Below are 26,021 nucleotides of genomic sequence, written 5' to 3'. Positions count from 1 at the left end.
CACGCACACGTTCGTGCGCACACCCACCCACCCACCAAAACTGTATTTGATGTCTGCCACAAGGTCCCTCTAAGGAAATCACTAGAATAGAGTGTTGGATTAAGCATTGTTGAGCGTCACTAGACATTTTATCTCAATTTATACCATTTCAGCATGTGAACAATACTCTATGTGCGTCATTTGATCCTGTTTTCTTTGTGTGCGGTTGTAGCAGACATGGTATTATTATGATACAGTACCTCTTTTCAGTCCCATCTCCTGCTGGTATTATCATATTTAAGGTACATTATATTAATCCTCTCTCTCTCTCCCCCTCCCTACCTCCCTCCCTCCCTCCAGGTACTGCATTTACACTCCTCCACGATGCTTGTCAGCCTCCTCTCCCCCTCCCCACTCCAGGACAGGCGCGTCACCTCCTCCTTCCCCCCTCCTCCTCCCGAACACACCTCTTCCCCTCATCAGCATCCTCGGCTGGCCCTTCCCTCCCTCTCCCTCCCTCTCTCCCTATCTCTCCTCCTCCTCTCCCTATTCCTCCTGCCCATCTGCGAGTCGGCGCGGTCGCCTGGGAGGGGCGGAGCTGGCCAGGGCGGAGGAGCACCAGGAGGAGCACCCGGGACGGGAGGAGCAGGAGGCGAGAAAGGAGGCCAGAGGGGCACAAACCTCATCCCCCCTCACTACCCCCCTTACTACCCCCCAGTATCCCCCGCCCGGCCCCCTGCGCCCCCATTACCCCCCAAAGTGGCCTCCTCTCTCAGCATCGCCGTCATCCTGGTGGGCAACTCTAGCGAGGTGTCGTCCACCTACGTGGAGAAAGAGGAGTTCCTCCATGTACCCCACCCTACCAAAGTCCAACTGGAGACCATGAATGACACGGACCCCAAGAGCATCATCAACCGTATCTGCACCCTGATGACCAACACCTGGCTGCAGGGGGTGGTGTTCGGGGATGACACGGACCAGGAGGCCATCGCCCAGATCCTGGACTTCATCTCTGCCCAGACACACATCCCCATCCTGGGCATCCGAGGAGGCTCCTCCATGGTCATGGCTGCCAAGGTATGGAACACTACCTTTAATGTACATCTATTTCCGCTGTAGTACACACAACCTCAGACACCTATCTATTGAATAGTGTGATGCCGTTCATGCAATAGCTACAGCTGGTTGGATACACATGTATACAGTATAATGACAAAAAAATGCATTGTTGGTTAAGGGCTTGTAAGTAAGCATTTCACTTTAAGGTCTACACCTGTTGTATTTGGAGCACATGACAAATAAACTTTGATTTGATGACACCACTACTAGTACAATGCAGTACAGTAGGTAGAAGTAACTCTGTGAAGCTCACTAAATGCTCAGGGTCCTGACACTAGTCGCTATGGTTCTCTATACATTGGGTACATGCATGTATTCTCTATTCAATTGCTGGTGTTGAGCCCTGGTTGTCAGTCACACCAACCACTCGACTGAAAAGCTAGCTCCTGGTCCAGGGGCGATAGTTGACTTGTGTATATCTCAAACAATGTTTCTCATCACCTAGTTGACATTTGTACATCTCAAACTAGGTTACTCATCACCTAGTTGACTTTTGTGTATCTCAAACAAGGTTACGCATCACCTAGCAACAGGCATACTGTACTATATCTATGCATGCTCCTGTATGAGGGACGACCAACCTCCTGAAACGCATTAAGGCACAGCTGGGCAAGACCACAGAAATAGAAGGAAATAGGATATTTTTATTGAATGGCAGCTATACAGACGCAGAAAAGAAGACAAGTAGGCGGCCAGCACGTTGCAAAAACTTTAGAGAGACGATCTACAAGTGATAAACACATGTAAGTAGGAGCATATCAGCCTACACATTACAATACATCAGGACGCATAACTGCAACATGTTTCAACTCAATAAGTCTTCCTCAAGCAGCGATGTTAAGCTATACAGCCGATCAAGTGTTACTTTCAATATTCAATTGACAAGAGGTACAGTAGATCCATTCCAATCACGCAGAGCAGGGAAACATGACCGTTTTAGCCACTCTATTCTGAGCGGCACTGTGTTCGACTGTGAACGCTACAGCATCTTATTCCGGCCCGTCTCTCAATGATTGATTCAGCTGTTAATTGGCTTCCTACAGCATATGAATCTGACGTCACGTCCATGGCTGCTTCTCAAATGGAACTATTCCCTATATAGTGCCCTATTTGCCCTGGTCAGAGGTAGTGGACTACATAGGGAATAGGGTGACAGCGAGGCTACTCAACCCTGAAAAGACTCGCTGTTTGAGACAATGAGACGTTTGGCAAGTCAAATAAGAGCTTTGTCAGATTTGACTTAAAGGAAAACTCCAGCCAAAAATGATATTTTGGCATTTGTTTTATTAGTCCATTGTTGATTTAGTCCCAAAATGTTTTGCATGACAGTGGTCAAGTTTTCAAGATATATGACTTTCAAAATACATAAATACAGCTGGTAGGATGCATTTTTGTCACGTGTGCTACCTCTCCAGCCTCTAGGTCACCAGGCTGCTCGTTATGGCGCACACCTGTCACCATTGTTACGTGCACTTGCGCGTCATTAGACTCACCTGGACTCCATCACCTCCTTGATTACCTGCACTATATATGTCACTCCCTTTGGTTCCTTCCCCAGGCGTTATTGTTTCTGTTCCTGTGGCATGTCTGGGCGTTGTTCGTGTTTCTTATTTTGTATTATGTTGTGTTTATTTATTAAAACACTCACTCCCTGAACTTGCTTCCCAACTCTCAGCACACATCGTAACAGAATGACGCCTAACCAAAGGGAAGCATCAGGGGGTGATTTAAATTATTTTGTGTTGGAGGTGATGTCTGGTCCGGGTGTCCGAACCGGAGCTACCTGGGAGGCCTCAGCCAGTTTGTCTGGTTCCCCTGCCTCAACTGGCTCAACGGGTTTCCATACCTCAGCGGGATCGATAGGCTCCCATGCCTTAGCTGGCTTGATAGGCTCTCATGCCTCAGCAGGTGAACAGGTTCCTGTTCTTCGAACCGAGGCAACCAGGGAGGTCTCAGCCAACTCATCAGGCCCTCACGCCTCAGCCGGTTAGTCCGGTTTGTGCGCTTCAGCGGAAGCGACCAGTCCGCTCCGGATCCCCAGGATCGTCCCTTTGGTTGGCGTCTTGCGGCTGGAGCCGAATGCGCCGGGGAGGAGGTACCGTCACGTATGCTTTCTCTCTGGCGCTCTAGGTCGCCATGCTGAGACTGACAGGTTTTCCGCACCTCAGCAGAGTTGACCAGTCCGCTCCTGATCCCCGGGATTGTCAATTTGGTCAGTGTCCTACGGCTGGAGCCGCAAGTCGGGGAGGAGGTACTGTCACGTGTGCTCCCTCTCCGGCCTCTAGGTCACCAGCCTGCTCGTTATGGTGCACACCTGTCACCATCGTTACGCGCACCTGCGCGTCATCAGACTCACCTGGACTCCATCATCTCCTTGATTACCTGCCCTATATATTTCACTCCCTTTGGTTCCTTCCCCAGGCGTCATTGTTTCTCTTTCTGTTTCATGTCTGTGCGTTGTTCATGTTTCTTGTTTTGTATTATGTTCCGTTTATTTATTAAAACACTCACTCCCTGAACTTGCTTTGCGACTCTCAGCACACATCGTTACAATTTTGAATCATATGATGCTGCGTTTTGCATCATATGAAGCTAAACGCATCATACCAGCTGTAATTATGTATTTTGATGATGTGATGAAATCTAGCATGCCCTGACTTTGGGCCGGTTGTGGCCTACTTTTGAATTGTAATGTACCCAGTAATAACAGACCAATGAACCATATAAATACTTTAGTGAATGTGATGTATCTATCCAGGTTTCGAAATTATTGATGAGATTAGGCCACTGAACATAATTGGAAGTCTTGTAGAAGTCTCTGAGTGTTATGGGGTGATTTGTCTTTCTTTGAGGATGTTTTGACTTGCTTTTGGAGAGTCTGCATCAGTTCTCATCTACTTCGTTTACTTCAGCTTCAAAATGGAGGCACCGAGGCAGTGGCTTTTCTGTCTGGTTTGTGTGAGTTAGTTGGACAGTGTCATGACCGTCCATGAAAATCAAAATAGGTCAGATCAGGTTTGGCTCAGTTGGTAGAGCATGGTGTTTGCAACGCCAGCATGGTGTGTGCAACGCCAGGGTTGTGGGTTCGATTCCCACGGGGGGCCAGTACAAAATTTGTTTTTAATGAAATGTATGCATTCACTACTGTAAGTCACTCTGGATAAGAGCGTCTGCTAAATGACTAAAATGTAAATGTAAAATGTTTGCAATGAATAACTTCAATCAGACCCCTTCTCACCCTGGTGTTAACAAGGTCTGCGCTCTCAAGATTCACCAAATGAATGTTCTGTTTCAACAGACTTTTTCCCGCTGAAACTCTAACACGTTCCCAAGTGAATACTGGAACAATATTTCTAACATAGAGCCAGCCTGCCGGAACCACACCTTTTGAGCAAGCTGTGTAAATGATGGGTTAAGAATGAAACAGGAGACAAATGGCTATGAGACAGAAGTTTCATCCGAGACACATGAAAGTGGGATGTATACGGAGGGTGCGGGGCAACAAAAGACGAACAGCAGAGGGGCTAAGGATTTTGAGATGAAAGGACCGATGAAAAGGGGGGAAAGTTTACAGGACTCCACTCGGAGGAGCAGGTCCCGAGTGGAAAGCCATACCCTCTGACCGAGTCGATAGCGGGGATCAGGGGTCCGGTGGCGATCCGCCTGTCGCCGATACTTGGATGTGGTCTTCAGAAGAGAGGCCCAGGTACGACGATAGAGGCCAATGAACATCTGGGCAGAGGGTATGCTGACTTCTTCCTCTTGCTCAGGGAAGAGCAGGGAAGGGTGTTACAGATGTATTCCACCCACACGAGTTGCTGGCTCCAGGTGGTGGGATTTGCAGGGACGAGGTAACGAAGAGTGGTGGTGTTGCCATCTGACGGAGGAAGACCACTAACAAAGTCCAGGGATATATGGGACCAGGGGCAGTAAGGAACAGGGAGTGGTTGAAGAAGGCCAGCTGGAGCTTGCCGCGGAGTCTTATTTTGTGCACAAATGCGGAGACATCAGGAACCATGGAAGGCCACCAAAAGCGTAGTTGGATAAAAGCCAGGGTCCAACGGGAGCCTGGATGGCAGGTCAGTCTCGAGGAATGTGCCCACTCCAGCACCGGGAAACAGGCAGAGTACAGGACAAACATCCAGTTAGCCGGACCCCCTGGGAATGCTGCACCTTATGGGCAAGGCTCTCTATACGCCAGATGACTGCAGGCGTTAGACAGGAGGTAGGGAGTATGGACTCGGAGTCAGACGGAGTAGCAGCGGAGCTATACAAATGTGAGAGTGTATCAGGCTTCACATTTTTGGACCCCGGCGGTAGGAGAGAGTGAAATTGAAACGGGTGAAAAACAGGGCCCAACGAGCCTGCCTAGAATTAAGGTGCTTGGCAGTGCGGAGATATTCCAGGTTCTTATGGTCAGTGCACACTAATATTGAGTGTTCCTCCAACCAGTGCCTCCACTCTTCCAACACCATCTTGATGGCGAGGAGTTCTCAATTTCCCACATCATAGTTCCTATCAGCAGGGGTAAGACGATGGGAGACAAAAGCGCAGGGGTGCAGCTTTTGGTCCTGGGCAGAACGCTGGGACAGGACAGCCCCCACCCCGACATCCGAGGCGTCGAACTCCACCACAAACTGACAGGACGGGTCCGGATGGATTAAGATGGGGGCTGTAGTGAGGTCTGAGAACGCCCGTTCAGCTGCTGGAAACCATGTGAATGGAACTTTGGGAGGTGAGTGTTGAGAGGGAGGAAGCCAGGGTGCTGTAACCCCGGATGAAGCGGCGGTAGAAGTTAACAAATCCCAGGAAACATTGCAGCTGCACTCTGGATGTGGGTTGAGGCCAATCCACCACTGCTCTTACCTTGTCTGCATCCATCTGTATATGTCCTGCAGCGATGACGTATCCTAGGAAGGAAATGGTGGAGCGATGGAATTCACACTTCTCCGCTCTAACGAAAAACTGGTTCTCCAGGAGACGCTGAAGAATCTGTCGGATGTGGAGGACGTGCTCTTGAGCTGAACAGGAAAAGACAAGGATGTCGTAGACAAACACGAACCGGTTCAGAATGTTCCAGAGCACATCGTGACAATTGCCTGGAACCCAGGGTGAGCGTTGGTCTGTCAGAATGGCATAACCAAGTACTCATAGTGTCCGCTAGCCATGTTAAAGGCAGTCTTCCACTCATTTCCTTCCTGTATACAAACCATATGGTAGGCGTTCTGAAGCTTCAACTTAGAGAAGATGGTCGTTCCCTGAAGAAGTTCGAAAGCCGAGGAGATGAGTGGTAGTGGGTAACGTTTTTTAACCGCGATGTGATTTATGCCCCGGTCATCGATACACGGGCGGTGGGTGAGGCAGATGGACGAATACCCCCTGCAGTGAGAGAGTCCTCAATGTACTCCTCCATAGTCTTGGTCTCCGGACTCGACAGGGAGTAAAGCCATCTCCGAGGTGGTGTAGTGCCCGGGATAAGGTCAATGGCGCGGTCTTTGTGTCGATGTGGGGGGAGAGACGTAGCGCGGTCCTTGTTGAAGACCTCCCAGACCAGGTACTCCGGGTACTCCACGGGAATGGCAGAGAGATCCGAGGCTTCTCCCAAGCCTGCAGGAAGACGTCCTGAGGCAGACTTTGCCAACTTAAGACACTGTGCATGGCAGAACCGGCTCCAACCCACGATAGACCCAGTAGCACAGTCGATCAGGGGATTGTGCTTCTGGAGCCACAAATACCCCAAAACGACATCGATAGATTCTATGAGCAGGAACTGCATACATTTTCTGATACTCATATGTTGATAGGAACCGTGTTGCGGGTGACTCTGCCAATAGAGTGCCCATCCAGCGCTCTGACGTCCATGGGAATTGAGAGGAGTTGAGTGGAGATTCCCAGCTCCGACACCAAGGGAGCATCGATAAAGCTCTCGTCGGCCACAGTGAGAGATTTGACCTGTTCACCCCACAACAGGGTGGCATGGAAATGGGTACGAGTAATGGGAGATTGGAAAATCCCTGTACGGCTCACCAGAGAACTCGTATTTACTGATGAGCCGGGTCTTTTTAATGGACAGGTGGAAATATAATGTCCTGTAGTCTCGCAATACATACAGCTCCTGGTGCTCAACCTGCATAAACTTTCATCTGGAGACAATCTAGCCTTTCCCAGTAGCTTGGGCTCTGGTGAAGGCGATGAGGGAGTCTAGGTCCATGGGCAGCTCCCGGACTGCAAGCTTGTCATTAATCACTGATAATCCGTGAAGGAACGCATCGAGCAGAGCTTCCGGGTTCGAGGCACTCTCAGCCGCCAACGTGCGAAAATCCACTGCGTAGTCTGCCACACTACGGGAGTCTTGCCGTAGTTGGAGCAGCTTACGAGCAGCCTCTCTCCCGGACATCGGAGAATTGAACAATTTACCTACCTCCACCACAAACTCCTCCAGACTGAGGCAAACAGTGGACTGTTGCTCCCACACCGCCATAGCCCAGGTGTGTGTCCTCCCGAACATCAGTGTTAACAAATATGCTATCTTTGAGCAGTCCGAGGGGAATGAAGAAGGCTGCGGGTTGAAGATGAGGGATCACTGAGAGAGAAACGCACGGCAGGTTCAAGAATCTCCAACGTAGCGCCTCTGGAGGAGGTAAGTGAGGTTCTCGGGACACCGGGGTAGGCTGGGAAGAAATGCCGCTGGTGGTGGGGTTACTGAGAGTCTGGGGAATTACTGTAGTGACTTGCTGCCTAGTTGGGAATCTGCAGTGCTCCAGCAATGTATCGAACACATGGTCATGGCGTTCTGCCAGGGTATGGAGTCCCTCCATAAGGCATTGCAGTAACTCCTCGTGTCTTCCAATGGTGGCTCCTTGGAAGTAGACAGCATTGCGGAGCTGGTCTGAGCCTGCTGGGTCAGTCATGGCCAGTTCGTACTATCACGGCTCAGGCTAAGACCCAGATGCAGTCACAGGAGGCGGATAGTACGAGTCTCAGAGTTTATTATAGTACATGCGACAGGCAAAACGGAAGTCAAGGCAGGCAAAGAGTCGGAATCCAAATCAGAAACAGGCAGGTACAGGATGGCAGGCAGGATCAGGGTCAAGACAGGCAGAAAGGTCAGAACTAGGAAGACTAGGAAAAACAAAACTAGAGCACAGGAAACACGGGAACACACTGGTAGGACTTGGCAGGACAAGACAAACTGACAACAGACAAACAGAAAAGGCAGGTATAAACACACAGGGGATAATGGGGGAAATAGGAGACACCTGGTGGGGGGGTGGAGACAAGCACAAAGACACGTGAAACAGATCAGAATGTGACACTGTCCCTCTCTCTCTCCCTCTCCATATCTTCTTTAACAAGCATCAATGTTGTTGACATTCAGCTAGGGATCTGTTGTCAGTGTATTACGTCTCCAGTCAGTAACCGGTGCAAAGTGTGTGTGTTTATTCTGTGTTCCCATTTAATTAGCTAGTAAATAAATAATTAAACCAATTTGTGTAGCACTGAATCACAAGTCAGGCCCAGGTTTTTGCAGATGCAAGGAGGTTACGACTGTTCAGAATGTTGATATAAGACAAGGTTATGATTCATAAGTTGTCTGTTTATAGATGTGATAGGTAAAGACCTTTTAGAGTTTAATTCGGGAGATGGTAACTCTTTAAAGAACTGCTCTCGTGGTGCCCCAGATCCTAATGAGTTAATTGTTACATGATGAATTTAGTCGGGTAACAATAAAAAATAGTTAAATAGATAAACAACAGTCTTCAGATTAATGTTAAAGTCAAGTCACGACAACAGCAAATAGCCTCCTTTTAGTTAAAAGAGAGGAAATTAGAAAGTTAGAGACAGTTTTGAAGACTTCAAACATCCTTAGAAGATATCACTGTCTTCTATGTACCTGTTTAGCACTGTGATCAAAATCAGAGGGAGACTAAAATACGTCTGTGTCTCTGTGAACTCGGTTTAATGGATCAAATGAAAACAACTCAAATCAAACAGGATGAATTCAAACAACCACTGACTGTGAGATGGTCTTTTACAAAGGTCTGAGGCTGTTAGCAAAGGTCAACTTGGGGTTTGCAAACAGACATTAATCTGAGAAACAAGCCTCTCGGAGGAAAGTGAGAGAGACTGAGAGAGAGAAAAAAATGTAATTCACTGAAAATGGTTCTCTGAAAAAGAGAGAAAGTCAAGACCACAGCAATAGACACACTTCAAAAAGAACCACAGAAAAGATAGTAAATAGAGGCCCGAGAGGAATAGAGAGTCAGAAAGAGAAAGAGGGAGGGAGGGAGGGAGGGAGGGAGGGAGAGGGAGAGAGAGAGAGAGAGAGAGAGAGAGAGAGAGAGAGAGAGAGAGAGAGAGAGAGAGAGAGAGAGAGAGAGAGAGAGAGAGAGAGAGAGAGAGAGAGAGAGAGAGAGAGAGAGAGAGAGAGAGAGAGAGAGAGAGAGAGAGAGAGAGAGAGAGAGACACAGAGAGACACAGAGAGACACAGAGAGACACAGAGAGATAGGGTTATGAAATGATCCAGAATATGTGTGTGGGTGTGAGGGAGGAAGAGGATTCTACTCAACATATAATTACCCTATTTAAAAACTGACAGATAGACAGAGGGCACCAACACTGAGACTGACAGGAACTGACAGGGACGATGAGACACATGCCCAGGACAACAATATAAGTCAGGAGGGGAAAAACACATGTTAAAGGCCTATTAGAGAGAGGGAAGGACAGGTAGAGAGAGAGAGAGATGTGAAGAGATGGAAACTGAAGACGTATAGGAATGTTTTCTCCCTGTCTTTTCTTAGTAATTACTACTCACTTGCTTCCTTTTCCTTTTTTCCTTCCCTCTCCCTGATACTCTCTCTCTCTCCGTTTTACCCACACACACACACACGAACACACGCATACGCACACACACACACACACACACACACACACACACACACACACACACACACACACACACACACACACACACACACACACACACACACACACACACACAGTGAACACGGAACTGAAGGCTAAATGCGGCTGATACGGTTGGCATGGAAACCCCATGCTTATACATTTCTATATATATATAAGGACAACTACAGAGGAAGGTAGGCATGTTTATTTTCTGAGCCTCTGAAAAAAGGAAGGGATAGAATAGAAGGATGAAGCCAAAATGCTCTGGTCATGGGGGTAGGTAGTGTGAGGTTGTGTACAGGCTAAACCTGGAACAGAGGGATGAGGGGATGGAACTGACTGGAGAGATGGAGGGAGGGATGGAGAAAGAGAGATGGGGGACTGATGGAGAATAGATGAGAAGTTATTGTGATAGATGTTTTGGAAATAAGGGATTTGGTGCACATTACTGCACCGGATATGTAAATATGAAAAGGAGGAGGCTGGAAAGGGAAAGAAAGATGGAGGAAGCACAGAGAGAGAGTTCTCAGATGGCGAGAGAGATGTGTGTGGGTGAGATGGAACATGGAGCCTATAGAGTCATGTGGGGGAGTTGTATGAACCGTGATTCTGTGTGCATGTGTGTGTGTGTGCGTGTGGGTGTGTGTGCGTGTGTGTGTGTGTGCGTTTGTCCCTACATGCTGTGTGTGAGTGCAAGCGCAACATGAAAACAACCCCAGCATCAATACCTCAGTTCCCTTCAGGTTGTTGGGTCCATCATCTATCAAGGCCCCACCATTACCAGTAATCTATTCTAACTCTCCCTTCTAAACCTCGCCTAACCTCTAACTCTGAGTCCCAATAGGTCATATGAGGCCTCACCATTACCAGTAATCTATTCTAACACCATTCCCAGTAATCTGTTCTAACTCTCCTGTCTAAACCTCCCCTAACCTCTCACTCTGGGTCCCAATAGGTCATATAAGGCCTCACCATTACCAGTAATCTATTCTAACACCATTCCCAGTAATCTATTCTAACTCTCCCGTCTAAACCTCCTCTAACCTCTCACTCTGGGTCCCAATAGGTCATATGAGGCCTCACCATTACCAGTAATCTATTCTATCTCTCCTGTCTAAACCTCCTCTAACCTCAGACTCTGCGTCCCGGTATAGGACAAACAGCTTTATTTTTAAGATGCAAAGTCTACGTCCCAAATGGCACCCTATTCTCATGTAGTGCACTATGTTTGACCAAGGTCCATAGGGCTCTGGTCAAAGGTAGTGCGTCATATAGGGAACAAGCTGCCATTTGTTATGCTGCCAAACAGATTTCCAGATACAGTATCCAGCCACCGAACAATTGATTTCCAGCAAAAATGTAATCCCGATCCCGTGTCATGCATGTCCATTTCAGCGCCAGAAGCACTGTGAACGGAATCCATTGTGTTCGCCTCAATACGCCACGGAGCAAATAAGAGGATGCGATTGGTCCGTTATGTGCTTAGAATACCTTACCCGTACCCTGCGCTGTATCTGTCCCTCTTTTCCTACTGAATGGCCTATTAGAGTGGATCAGTGAGCCAGTGACAGGTGCAGGTAGCCCAATTATACACAAAACAATGCACACACCCACACGTCGCTCCTATTTCTGCCATTCATGTACACTGCTGCCAACACGCACACATACACAAACACACACACACAGTCAGTGCTATTCTGTCATTCATTTACGCTGCTGCAATGTGTTTCTATTGGACACAATACAGGACCTTATTCTCATTATCATACTCTTCTGGCTAATGAGCTTTCTACTGTGTGGAGTTAAGCGGTGTGTGTATGTCTGTGTTGGAGTGTTGGTGTGTATCCGGTGTGTGTGTGTGTGTTGGGGTTGAATGATAATGACCTTGCATTGTGTTTGGGGGATTAGACCACAGTTTGCTTTCTGTGAAACAAGCTGCCCAGAGGAGTCTGCTCCCTGATATAATTTCTCACTTCTGGTACCCACTTCATACAACATTTATTCTAGCTCTCGTGTATAACAGATTTTTAAACACTCACATTAAAGAAATATAAATATATTCGGGAGAAACTAGATTCACCTTATAGAGGGTTTATCAAGACTTCATGAATGCCCTATCAAGTATTTATAAGTTGAAGTTTGTTTAAAGTGGTACAGTGAGGGAAAAAAGTATTTGATCCCCTGCTGATTTTGTACGTTTGCCCACTGACAAAGAAATGATCAGTCTATAATTTTAATGGTAGGTTTATTTGAACAGTGAGAGACAGAATAACAACAAAAAATCTAGAAAAACGCATGTCAAAAATGTTATAAATTGATTTGCATTTTAATGAGGGAAATAAGTATTTGACCCCCTCTCAATCAGAAAGATTTCTGGCTCCCAGATGTCTTTTATATAGGTAACGAGCTGAGATTAAGAGCACACTCTTAAAGGGAGTGCTCCTAATCTCAGTTTGTTACCTGTATAAAAGACACCTGTCCACAGAAGCAATCAATCAATCAGATTCCAAACTCTCCACCATGGCCAAGAACAAAGAGCTCTCCAAGGATGTCAGGGACAAGATTGTAGACCTACACAAGGCTGGAATGGGCTACAAGACCATCGCCAAGCAGCTTGGTGAGAAGGTGACAACAGTTGGTGCGATTATTTGCAAATGGAAGAAACACAAAAGAACTGTCAATCTCCCTCGGCCTGGGGCTCCATGCAAGATCTCACCTCGTGGAGTTGCAATGATCATGAGAACGGTGAGGAATCAGCCCAGAACTACACGGGAGGATCTTGTCAATGATCTCAAGGCAGCTGGGACCATAGTCACCAAGAAAACAATTGGTAACACACTACGCCGTGAAGGACTGAAATCCTGCAGCGCCCGCAAGGTCCCCCTGCTCAAGAAAGCACATATACATGCCCATCTGAAGTTTGCCAATGAACATCTGAATGATTCAGAGGACAACTGGGTGAAAGTGTTGTGGTCAGACGAGACCAAAACGGAGCTCTTTGGCATCAACTCAACTCGCCGTGTTTGGAGGAGGAGGAATGCTGCCTATGACCCCAAGAACACCATCCCCACCGTCAAACATGGAGGTGGAAACATTATGCTTTGGGGGTGTTTTTCTGCTAAGGGGACAGGACAACTTCACCGCATCAAAGGGACGATGGACGGGGCCATGTATCGTCAAATCTTTGGTGAGAACCTCCTTCCCTCAGCCAGGGCATTGAAAATGGGTCGTGGATGGGTATTCCAGCATGACAATGACCCAAAACACACGGCCAAGGCAACAAAGGAGTAGCTCAAGAAGAAGCACATTAAGGTCCTGGAGTGGCCTAGCCAGTCTTCAGACCTTAATCCCATAGAAAATCTGTGGAGGGAGCTGAAGGTCGAGTTGCCAAACGTCAGCCTCGAAACCTTAATGACTTGGAGAAGATCTGCAAAGAGGAGTGGGACAAAATTCCTCCTGAGATGTGTGCAAACCTGGTGGCCAACTGCAAGAAACGTCTGACCTCTGTGATTGCCAACAAGGGTTTTGCCACCAAGTACTAAGTCATGTTTTACAGAGGGGTCAAATACTTATTTCCCTCATTAAAATGCAAATCATTTTATAACATTTTTGACATGCGTTTTTCTGGATTTTTTGTTGTTATTCTGTCTCTCACTGTTCAAATAAACCTACCATTACAATTATAGACTGATCATTTCTTTGTCAGTGGGCAAACGTACAAAATCAGCAGGGGATCAAATACTTTTTTCCCCTCACTGTACCATAACCTTTCTTTCAAAACCAGAAGACTGTAAACACCCTATAGACAGCCTAGTAGCCTATATGGTATATATGGCCTATATTTCCCCAAACCTCCTGTCAACCAAATGAATGACTGATTGATTACTGGTATTATGAGCTACAATTGACCAGTGAGGGCTTTAGATTTCCTGTAAGAGTGTGGGGGTTACTGAGCCTATAGTAGACCCAGTTCTCTTCCAGTTCATTGGATCCTCCACCACCACCAGTTGGCACCACTCGGTCATGGCTTAAGAGAATAGAGATTATGTCAAATTGACATCAACATTTTTTTGTTTGTTGCATTTTAGCTAACCCTAACCTTTTCCCAAAATGTAACCTAATTCTCCCAACCTGCTACGTTAATTCTCCTAACCTGCTATGAAAGTTTTCCTAACCTGCTGCAAAAATTCAGCTCATTTCTAAAATAACCTGTTGTCCCTTCTAGCCAAAACCCACACACTCTTACCAACTGTTTGCTAAGAAGCTTGGGAGATAGCTAATCTGTTGCCGTGGCGCTGCAGCCCATGACTGTGACTGGCCACGGATCCACTTCCATTGTTCTGTTCAATTGTTCTGTTCCATTATTCTCTGTTCCAATCCGTGGTTTTTAGGACCGTGTTTCCCATTATGCTGTTCAGTTCTACATGATGGGATAAGGTACTGTCTCTTCATAATGCCCTGTGTTGCAATTAGGAGCAATCCCAAAAGATGGAGAGAATTAAAATCAGGCTGCCTGTATGTGAAGCGGCCGTCACCCTTCTCTAGTTGTTTTTTCTCACTCAGCAATGACAACTCGCTCACTCTCTTTCTGAGTCACTACATTATTCGTCGATTCATTTCTTCATTTCTGTCTCTCTTAGTGTCCCTCTCTCACTTTTCCCAGTGTCGCAATTGTCCTGATTTAAAATATTGTGACTCAACATTTCATTGAAGTAGACAGAGGTATTGAGGGGAAAAGGAAGAGACGTGACAAAGTAGCCCTAATCGAGTGTCCTATTTGATTTAGCAGTTTCTCTCAACATGAACACAACCTGAAGAATACACAAGCAGCACACTCTATTCATTCTCCTTCATCCGTCCAAATGAATCATCTTTCACAATGCATCCTCTTGCTGTCATCTTCTGTCCTGTATCGTTCTCTCGTCCTCCTGCAGTAGTTCCATCTCCACACTCCATTACAGATGTAGGATCTTCATTTGATCAGGAAATGCTAACTTGTAGTTTTAAAAAAGATTCTAACGTTTGCAATCTCCACTTAGACATTTCTGACTTGTTTTTCCCTAACGAAAATGTATCAATCCCTACAAAAATGTCCATGAATTATAATCCACATAATTATTCACATTTCCTGCTGCTTCAGGATAATTTTCCTGCTGTAGCAAATTGGCTCAAATTAAGATGGTACATCTGTAGGTTTCTCTCCATCCCCACAGCGCATTAGAACACTGTATAGGGACAAGGTCTGGCCTTGTCCCAGAGGTGCAGCTTTAATCCATCTCGATATGGAGTGCAGTCAAGGGACAATTAAGATAGTCAGTGGCTGAGAGAGGCTTGTGTGTGTGTGTGTCTACAGTCTCACTATCTTGTTGTTCTCCAATCTGTCTTTCTCTTCAAATCTGTCAGCGTTCACATTCCCCGATTTCCTTACGCTTTCGCCACTGTTCGTTGTCTTTTTCTGTTAAACCCCATTCATATTCTCCTGCCTTCTCTCTTTTTCTGTTAAACCCCATTCATATTCTCCTGCCTTCTCTCTTTTTCTGTTAAACCCCATTCATATTCTCCTGCCTTCTCTCTTTTTCTGTTAAACCCCATTCATATTCTCCTGCCTTCTCTCTTTTTCTGTTAAACCCCATTCATATTCTCCTGCCTTCTCTCTTTTTCTGTTAAACTCCATTCATATTCTCCTGCCTTCTCTCTTTTTCTGTTAAACCCCATTCATATTCTCCTGCCTTCTCTCTTTTTCTGTTAAACCCCATTCATATTCTCCTGCCTTCTCTCTTTTTCTGTTAAACCCCATTCATATTCTCCTGCCTTCTCTCTTGCACATTTCCTTTCTTTCTTTTAAATGTCTAATCATGTCCTTGATGGGGTCAGTGATATTGTGTGTGGACTTTCAACAGTTGACTAAAGGTTTTAGCGTGTCTGCCTGGCATGGGCCATTCTGATACATTCCCTCAATGTAATAATGACTATCTGGCCTTTCTCTGTTTAGTGAATGCCAGGTGTGATAATTACCATGTGATGCAATTAAATGAGAAACGATGACAGATAATTCAAATCTAACAACATTCTCTGTCTGCTTCTCGTGACAGCAGATCGTTTTTCTCTGACAACGGCCAGCTGTTTTGATTCACAACTTAATTCAAAGCATACAGTGTTTGGTATTAAATGCAAATAAGCTATGTCGCCTTTGATACATTTGCATGACAAGTGAGAACGTTTGTCATATTCTCTTCCCTGAAACAGCAAATGATCACATTAAATGTTCGTCTGTTTTCGTTTTGTCACAGCTGCTATTCATCTAGTTTGAATGTACGATTTGTTAATCATAGCTGCCGATTAAACCCCTTAATACAGTGTTCAGTACAGTGTTAATGAGTATTCACCCCATAGTGTTAGTCCACAGTGTGCAAGACCAGCATTGGCTAGTGCTAGTTGGCTGTACCTGCGCCAAAACGACACTATTTTTCATCCTATAGCTTGTTCTCCATCTTCTTTTTAAATAGTGAGCCAACATGGTTTCAGCACATTTATTTCCCTGACTGATCAAAACAAATGTTTTCATGCCTCTCTCTTCTCTCTCTGCAGCAGAGAGCAATATGTTTGGAATGTCAAATCGCAAATAAAAATCGCAGTATTGAATCACAATACGTATCGAGTCGTGAGAATCATGAGAATCACAATACATATCGTGATAACATCGTATCGAGAGGTCCACGGCAATTCCCAGCCCCTAGTTCTATGTAATGTAGATAAATGTTTTTTTTAGTGTACACTTGATGAATAGTAGTGTCCATAACTACCTACGTCGTAGTGTTAATGTGCAGCATACAATATCATTGAATTCTATGTAGTGTAGATAAATGGAGGTTAGTCAGTGTATTAGACACTTCCAGTAGCTGAATAGGGTGTGAGCTCACAGAGGGAGGTGTGAGTCCTTACTGCTGGGTAGTGTGTGAGCGAAGGTTAGGATGATTATTACTATTGGACGGGGCCTGAATTATAAGCAGCAGCAACGGTGTGTGTGTCAATGAACGTGCCACTCATCAGGGTGTCACTGCTCTCCACATACTGTAGACAAAGACCACTGAGCAGGAGATGACAGGCTCTGCTGCTTCTACAGACATCAACTGTCACAGACAGACACTCTCTCTAACAGACACTCTCTCACACACACACACACAAATCCTGCCCGTCAGGGGGGTGTTGATGAATGAGAGAAACTCGATCAGACAGGAATATTATTTTCTCATCTCTCCCATCGCTCCCATCGCTCCCATCTCTCCCTCCCATCTCTCCCTCCCCTGTCTCCCTCCCTCCCTCCCTCCCTCCCAACAAAGTGAGCCTCTGTGATGAATGTAAATGATTGCCCTCCCCTGCGCTAGTCAATTAGAGCAATCTCAACCTTTCCTCTCTCTCCCTGAGTAAATACCCAGAACTCGCCTCTCTCTTTTCTCCCCGTATTTAATACTATTCCTTCAGACTGCCTCAAACACCGCCTCTGCTCAATGTATTAGCTCTCTCTCTCTCTATCTCTCTCTCTCTCTATCTCTCTCTCTCTCTCTCTCTCACACACACACACCCACACACACACACACACACATCCCTCATTCAGCACAGGCTTTGGTATTCCAAATAAATTAATCTTAAAAGACCCTCAGCAAAACACACACACACACACACACACACACACACACACACACACACACACACACACACACACACACACACACACACACACACACACACACACACACACACACACCAGCGTGAGTAGATGACTGTACATTAGTGCGGATCAGTGTGGGCTGAGAGAGGTGGCTGTGCAGCTGTTAGCCCCTGTAGTGTGTTGTCACAGACAGCGTGTTTATTCAATAGACACTCGGAGGGGAGCGCCAGACTCTCTGTCTGCCTGCCTGTCTGCCTGTCTGTCTGCGCTTTGACTGAAGGGGTCTCTCCCTCGTATCCTCTGTTCTGCATCAAAGCAGAAGTGTAGCATTCTATAAACACACTCACACTCAACACAGATGCGCAGAGACACAAATCCATGCACACACACGCACGGGCATGCACGCTCACACACACCTCTACGCACATGCACGCACGCAAGCACACACGCGCACGCAAGCCCCCCCCCCTTCCATATCGGGAGGATGCTGTTGTAAATATAATGAACTGGGTGGGAATGAATGCAACTTCCTTCAGTTGTCTAGCGTATAGCGCTGTCCAGTAGCTGTGTGTACATCTACAGTAAATACCGTAGCTTCTTTCCTTTATTGGAGGAAGTCTTCTAATACTTTTACTGTAGGATGTTACTGTAGATTGGAAGACTATTCGACTGAGAGGTTACCTGCAGGTTACAGATGAGTTTCTTAACACTCTACTAACGGGAGGTTCCGTGGAGCTCCGAGCTAAAATCAACCTGATTGCGAAAAAACTGCAGAATAAAACTAGCAGACCAGCTGATCTGAAGCGGTTATGGTGTTTGGGTGTGAGTATTTTTTACAGGGACAGTGCACATTAATCAACGTTTCAGTCAAGCCGGCTTGATGCTAGACAGCGGAAATGGCATGGAAAACAGTCATTGTCTGTTTCTCTGGTTAGGATAACAACTTCCAGATAATAAGGAATGACTCTCCTTGCCACATTTCTTTCCAATTCAGACATTGTTTCTTCAATAAAGTCAAATATGCCACAGTAGGCCTACTGGCCTTGTTGTCCTGTAAGAACATATAAAGGTTTATTCAGTGTTATCACATTTCTACAAGTAAAGAAGTCATCTCCACTATCCACACAACATAGGAAATGTTACTCTTCACTACCAGCCAAACCACGAACACGATTAGAAAAAAATACACAATTATGATATAATTTGTTTAACTTTATTACATTACAATATCATTTGATTAAAAACACAACACAATCACAATTAAGTTTCAAATGTCAAATGTGTAGCTAGTTCAGGAATATTTCCCTTTACCCTGTTGATGAAAAATGGCCATGTTTTTATAAGAAAAGTAAAGTCATTCAGGGATTACATCAATTGTAATGAAATACTTTATTTCAGTTGTATGGAATGATGGTCAAATAGATAAATCCCCCTCAGTCTGCTCAAATAGCAAGATTAAAATGGTCTGATAATAATACTCACCACAGGATGAAATCGTCTTGAAAACCATTGGTTGCGATCCGGACTTAAAGATAACTCCAACATCCGCATTATGGAGCAGTGAATCGGGGCTGGATGATGGTTGCAATTGAAATCAGCTATGATGGAGATTTTAGCTCGTATTGATGGTTTAATTAGAGATCAGCTGGAGATAATATAGTGGCCATCAGTTGTTGCAATTGGTCCATTGTGTTGAAATATTATGAACAATTATTACACACAGTTTTCTAGATCCACAGCAGAGCCCCCCTCCAACGTCAGCCTCGAAACCTTAATGACTTGGAGAAGATCTGCAAAGAGGAGTGGGACAAAATCCTCCTGAGATGTGTGCAAACCTGGTGGCCAACTACAAGAAACGTCTGACCTCTGTGATTGCCAACAAGGGTTTTGCCATCAAGTACTAAGTCATGTTTTGCAGAGGGGTCAAATACTTATTTCCCTCATTAAAATGCATTTTGACATGTGTTTTTCTGGATGTTTTTGTTGTTATTCTGTCTCTCACTGTTCAAATAAACCTACCTGTCACGCCCTGACCTGAGAGAGCCTTTTTATGTCTCTATTTAGGTTTGGTCAGGGTGTGATTTGGGTGGGCATTCTATGTCCTTTTTTCTATGTTTTTGTATTTCTTTGTTTTGGCCTGGTATGACTCTCAATCAGGGACAGCTGTACATCGTTGTCGCTGATTGGGAGTCATACTTAGGCAGCCTGTTTTTCCTTTGGGTTTTGTGGGTAGATGTTTTCCGTATAACTACTTTGCCTTATGGAACTGTGTAGTCGTTGTTTTGTTTATTTTGTAAGTGTTCACTTTTCTCAATATTAAAAAATATGAGTATTCATATTCCCGCTGCGTTTTGGTCCTGTGTTCACGACGACTGTTACACTACCATTAAAATTATAGACTGATCATTTCTTTGTCAGTGGGCAAACGTACAAAATCAGCAGGGGATCAAATACTTTTTTCCCTCACTGTAACTCCAAAACCCTAAAACTAGACCTAACCCTAACTCCTAACCCTAACTCCTAACCTTAACCCTTAACCTAATCATAACCCTAACCTTAATCCTAAACCTAACCTTAACCCCAAAACACTAACCGTAAAACTATACCTAACCCTAACTCTTGACCCTAACCCTAACCCTTAACTTAATCATAACCCTAATCTTAATCCTAAACTTAACCCCAAAACACTAACAGTAAAACTATTCCTAACCCTAACTCCTGACCTTAACCCTAAACTTAATCATAACCCTAACCTTAATCCTAAACCTAAACTTAACCCCAAAACACTAACCATAAAACTATACCTAACCCTAACTCCTAACCCTAACCCTTAACCTAACCCTAACCCTAAACTTAACCCCAAAACCCTAAAACTATACATAAACCTAACTCCTAACACTAACCTTAATTCTAACCCTATTTCTAACCCTAGCCCTAAACCTAAGCCTGAAATATGTTTCCTTGTGGGAACCGGCAAAATGTCCCCACTTGTAAATCAATTTTCCTTGTTTCACTATGCTTGTGAGGACTTCTGTCACCCACAAGGATAGTTAAACAAAAAAACACATACATACATACACACACATTAAAGAGACAGTAGCAGTAGAAAGAATATTACCACACTCTGCCATTCATCACACGGTCACACCCCATGCCACATAAAACATTCCTATAATTAGGTAATGTAGAATAGACATAATTCCTCTGTAATTGTTGCTATTGTTAATGACCTCGTGTTTTTTAGTCATTGCTCGGCTGTGTGTGATTTCACAGAGCCTGTGTGCATGTAAAATATACTGTATGTTTCTGTTTTTATGTTTGTGTGCATACAGTGCAACAGAGTGTAAGTGGATATTTCTTCACACTAATGGCGTCTTTAGCAAGATCGTTTCGATGGAAACCGCGTTGCCACGGAAACACTGCATGTCTCTTTGAATTAGAAATGTCTCTCTCTATCCCTCACTCACTCTCTCTTTCCGTCCCTCTCCATATCTCTCTCCCTCTTGCTATCTCTCTCTCTTTCCTTCACTCCCTCTCCCTATCTCTTTCTTCCTCTCTCTCTCTGCCTCTCTCACTCTTCCCACACTTCCTATCTCCCTTGACCACTTTCTCTCTCTCTCTCTCTCTCTCTCTCTCTCTCTCTCATCACCCCTCTCTCTCCTTCTCTCTCTGTAACACTCACTTTCTCTATACCTCTTTCTTTCTCTTTCTATGAATCTGACAGTACAGCTGATGCCAGTCAAACAGTGTCTTCAATTAGATGAGACATGGACCCAGAAATGGAGAGTTGGTTGGTTGCATTTCTTCTCTCAGAGAAGTGGGAGGCAGTGGAAAATGTTTGGCAAATTTTTTTGGAATCAAATGTTACATATTGCAAAAAAGATACGGTTGAAAACTAAAATGACAGGAGGAAAATAAGATTAAAAGAGATGGGTAAAATTGAAGGAGGACTATAAAGAGAGAGGAGATATTGCAGATGAAAGGAGGTGCCAATCTATCCCATTTGAATTGAGAGAGAGAGAGAGAAACCTGACACACTCAGCACACAGGGGGACAAAAACCTACCTGGAGGTGACAGCATGCCCTCCCCCATATGCCCCCCTAGACACAACTACGACAACATAACCAACAAAATCGTGTCACAACTCCTGCAGCTCTGTTGGACACTGGGTATGTACATAGTCAATGGTAGGCTTTGAGGGGACTCCTATGGTAGGTACACATATAGCTCATCTCTTGGCTAGTACTGTAGACTACTTTATCACTGACCTCAACCCAGAGTTTCGTAAAGCGTTCACAGTCAGTCCACTGACACCACTATCAGATCACAGCATGAGGCATCAAAGCCAAAGGAACTGAATAGTATTAAGAAATGCTGTAGATGGCAGGAAAGTAGTGTGGAAATTTACCCCAAAAATATTAGGCAACAACAAATTCAATCCCTCCCAGACAATTTCCCAGACAGAATGTTTAACTGTAATAGTGAAGGTGTAAACTTGGTAGTAGAAAACCTAAACAGTATATTTGACCTCTCAGCTTCCCAATCAAATCTAAAAGTTTCAAGCAGACAACCTAAGAATTATTATTATTATTTTTTTAAAATCTTTATTTTAACAGGGAAAATAGACTGAGACCTGGATCTCTTTTACGGCTGTGCCCTGTGTAAACATGTTGACATGTACAGTTTTAGGCATACAGACAAGAACATTTCAAACATACAAAACAAAGACACAATTCAACAGAAACAATCACAGACAACATCATATTGATCCTCCATAACATTTTTAAAATGGGCAAGGGACACCAGAGTGTCTAACTTAAGTTGGATGTGCAGTTTGTTCCATAAATAAGGCGCAAAGGAACTAAAGGCAGTCCTACCCAACTCTGTGGAGACCGCAGGAGTCTCTAATGTAATCCACATCTGTGATCTGGTTTTAAAATTTGTATATCTAGTGGAAATTAATGATGATATATATGGAGGTAGTTTTAAAAGAAGCGCTTTATAAATAAACAAGAGAGCATGTTGCTCTCGCCTCACAGATAGAGAGGCCCAACCCACATGTTGATATAGGATACAGTGATGAGTTTTATAACTATCACCCGTGATAAACCTGAGTGCACAATGGTAAATAGCATCCAGAGGTTTTAATGTGTTTGCCAATGCATGCATATAGATAATATCACCATAATCTAAAACAGACATAAAAGTAGCCTGCACAATTTGTTTTCTATTTACAAAGGACAGACAAGCCCTGTTTCTATAAAGGAACCCTATCTTGAATTTGAGCTTTTTTCACAATTCAGTAACATGTTTTTTAAAAGAAAGCCTATCATCTAACCATACCCCTAAATATTTATATGCAGAGACCTGTTTGATTTGAGTACCATCCAAGCTAGTGATTACAAAAGTGTTTCTAACTGAGAGTTTAGACCTAGAAAAAAACATGACATTTGTTTTCTTAGCGTTTAAAACAAGTTTAAGCTGTAATAAAAGAGACCCCTGTAGTATCCTAAAATCAGACTCCAACTGCATTAAAGCTTGGTCCGCTGTTGGAGCAATAGAGTACATCACTGTGTCATCTGCATATAAATGGAATTTACAATATCTGACATCATCACCAATGTTGTTTATATAAAGTGAGAACAATAGTGGGCCAAATATTGAACCCTGAGGGACCCCTTTAAGTAACTGTAAGGAGTCAGACTTGACCCCGTCGACCATGACGGCCTGAGTTCTATCTTTAAGATAGTCATAAAACCATCGGCAGGCATCCGTGCCCACTCCTATAGATGACAGCTTACTCAAAAGGATAGCATGGTCTACAGTGTCAAAAGCTTTTGACAAATCTACAAACAACGCAGCACAGTGCTTTCTATCATCTAAGGCATTTGCAATATCATTTACAACAAGCATAGTGGCCGATGTGGTACTGTGTTTAGATCTAAAACCAGATTGATTGGTGCTAAGAATACTGTTAGCAGAAAGAAAAGACTGTAACTGTTTGTTGACTATAGATTCTAGGATCTTTGCCAGACAAGGGAGCCTAGAGATGGGTCGATAGTTATCCAAATCACTACCGTCACCTCCCTTATGTAATGGCAGAACAAAAGCTGCTTTCCACACCTTAGGGATAATTCCTGTGCTTAATGTTAGATTAAAAATGTGTGTCACTGAACCAGCAATGATAGGTGTAGCACACTTAAGTAAGAACGGGTCTAAATTGTCAGCGCCTAAGGATTTCTTAGTATCAATGGCACACAGGGCAGCTAGAACCTCTGCTTCGGTTATTTTCTGGAAACTAAAAACAGGGTTACCATTTTTCAGAGTAAGGGTTGAAAAGCAAGACGAAAAATCAACTAACTGGCCAGTGCCACAATGGCCACTTTTCCTTTCAAATAAAAAACCAGCAGAGATGAAATGCTTATTAAAAGCATCACAAATATCATTTTTTTCACTTAGGATACAGGAATCTGAGGTAATTTGCTTAGGAAGAGAAACAGCAGAATTCCCCCGTTTCAGTGAATTAACGGTTTTCCAGAATTTTGCAGGATCTCCTGCAGAATCTGTCATAGCATTAAGGAAGTAATTTGATTTTGCCTTTTTGACAGCTGCAGTACATTTATTTCTCAATTGCCTAAAAAACAGCCAATCAGCTGGAGTACCTGTTTTCCTCGCCAAGGCCCAGGCCCGATTCTTTTGCAGGAAAAGACCTGACAATTCAGGAGAGAACCAAGAACTGGTTCGGTTTCTTACTCTGTGATTCTTAAGCGGGGCATGTTTATCAGACATAGAGGTAACAATAGAAGAGAAAAAAGCAAGGGCTAAAACCGGGTCCAGAAAGCAGCAAGTGGATAAAAACTCGGAGTGATATAAGTCAAGGGTAAAAGCTTGCTGTGAGAAATGTTTATAATTTCTCTTAGAGATTATACAGGGATCAGAGTGTTTCAGCCTGGTATCTCTAATACAAGCAATAGGGCAGTGGTCACTGATATCATTTGCAAAAACCCCACTGGCTGTGTATTTATGGGGGGTATTTGTTAGAATAATGTCTAGTAGAGTAGATTTTACTGGGTTCTTAAAGTTGGGATGGGTTGGTTTAGTTATCAGCTGAGTTAGATTTAGCTCAGTACAAATGTCTTTTAATTTATCGGATACTGGTGAAAGCCAATCCAGGTTAAAATCTCCCAAAATCAGTAATTCAGAGTTTGCATAATTAGACAGTATATCAGATAATTTGCATAGAGTACAAGGAGGAGCTGAGGGGGGGCGATATACCCCTCCTAGAGTTAAACGAGCATTATTACCAAGTACCAAATTTAAAACTAGACATTCATATTGCTTTGGGACAGAGGTTGATATGGACACAGAAACATTTAAGCAGCATTTTACATAAATCGCGATACCACCACCTCTACCAACTCTATCAGCTCTATAAATATTGTACCCAATCAACTGAACATCTGAATCAGGCACAGAATCACACAGCCATGATTCAGATACAACCAATACGTCAACATTTGATTGTGAGACCAAAATTGCAATAAAGTCCAACTTTTGTATCAGGCTTCTAGCATTCAAATGAATTATTCCAATGCCATTGCTACAGGAATTCATATCAGATGGAGTATCCAAGGTAGCACCTGAAGCTGCACTGGATGAGCAATAAACCATTTTCGAGCTATTGACAGAGCTCAATTTTATGGGGACAAGATTACTACTAACAATACCTCTCTGCATGTGAGTAGTATTCGCAATACGGTGATTGGACAATAATCTAGGAATTGCAGAAAGGTTGTTAACTGTAGTTTGTTCCATATTTGCAATTGAGGGACTAATTAATGAAACTGGGAGAGGAGCATTGAACGTCGTCTGATAGGGGAGTGTACCATCCCAAAAGTCAACCCCCGAAAATACACAACGTCAGGTATCAAAGGCTCTACATGAGGCAAGAGTAAGAGACATGTTGGTGGAGAGGATGCTGGAGCCATACCTGTTAAGATGTAAATTGTCCCGAAGAAATAGACCTGGTCGGTCTGTAAAAGCTGCAAAGTTATCCACAAATGGAATTCCCATCGTGCAGCAGTATCCCTTAAGCCAGGTGTGTAATTGGCGTATACGACTAAAAACCATATCCGTGTAGCGTGGGGATGGAAATGGACCGGAAACAACGCACTGCTTCCCAGATTCCAGCAGCGTATTTATCAATGTTTTAAAATCGTCTCTCAATTTCTCTGACTGCTGGAGTTTAATGTCATTAGACCCAACATGGACACTGACAGTTGAAGAGGCGGAGTGCTTGCTAATAAGTAGCGGTAGCATGGAATTTAGGTCAGGGATCCTAGC

The 26,021-nt window shown here is 44.3% G+C and overlaps 1 protein-coding gene across 1 annotated transcript in view; it reads left to right on the top strand.

The window, feature by feature from the left end:
• Window positions 1–26,021, top strand: part of LOC115147307 (glutamate receptor ionotropic, NMDA 2B-like) — a 129,543-nt gene that overhangs the window by 25,011 nt on the left and 78,511 nt on the right. Inside the window, 1 exon segment of the mRNA XM_029689487.1 lies at window positions 340–1,056. Coding sequence (XP_029545347.1) covers window positions 340–1,056 — 717 coding nt within the window.

Source organism: Salmo trutta, chromosome 14 (genome assembly GCF_901001165.1).
Source record: "Salmo trutta chromosome 14, fSalTru1.1, whole genome shotgun sequence".
Classification (NCBI taxonomy): domain Eukaryota; kingdom Metazoa; phylum Chordata; class Actinopteri; order Salmoniformes; family Salmonidae; genus Salmo; species Salmo trutta.
This window is presented reverse-complemented; position numbering and strand designations above follow the sequence as displayed.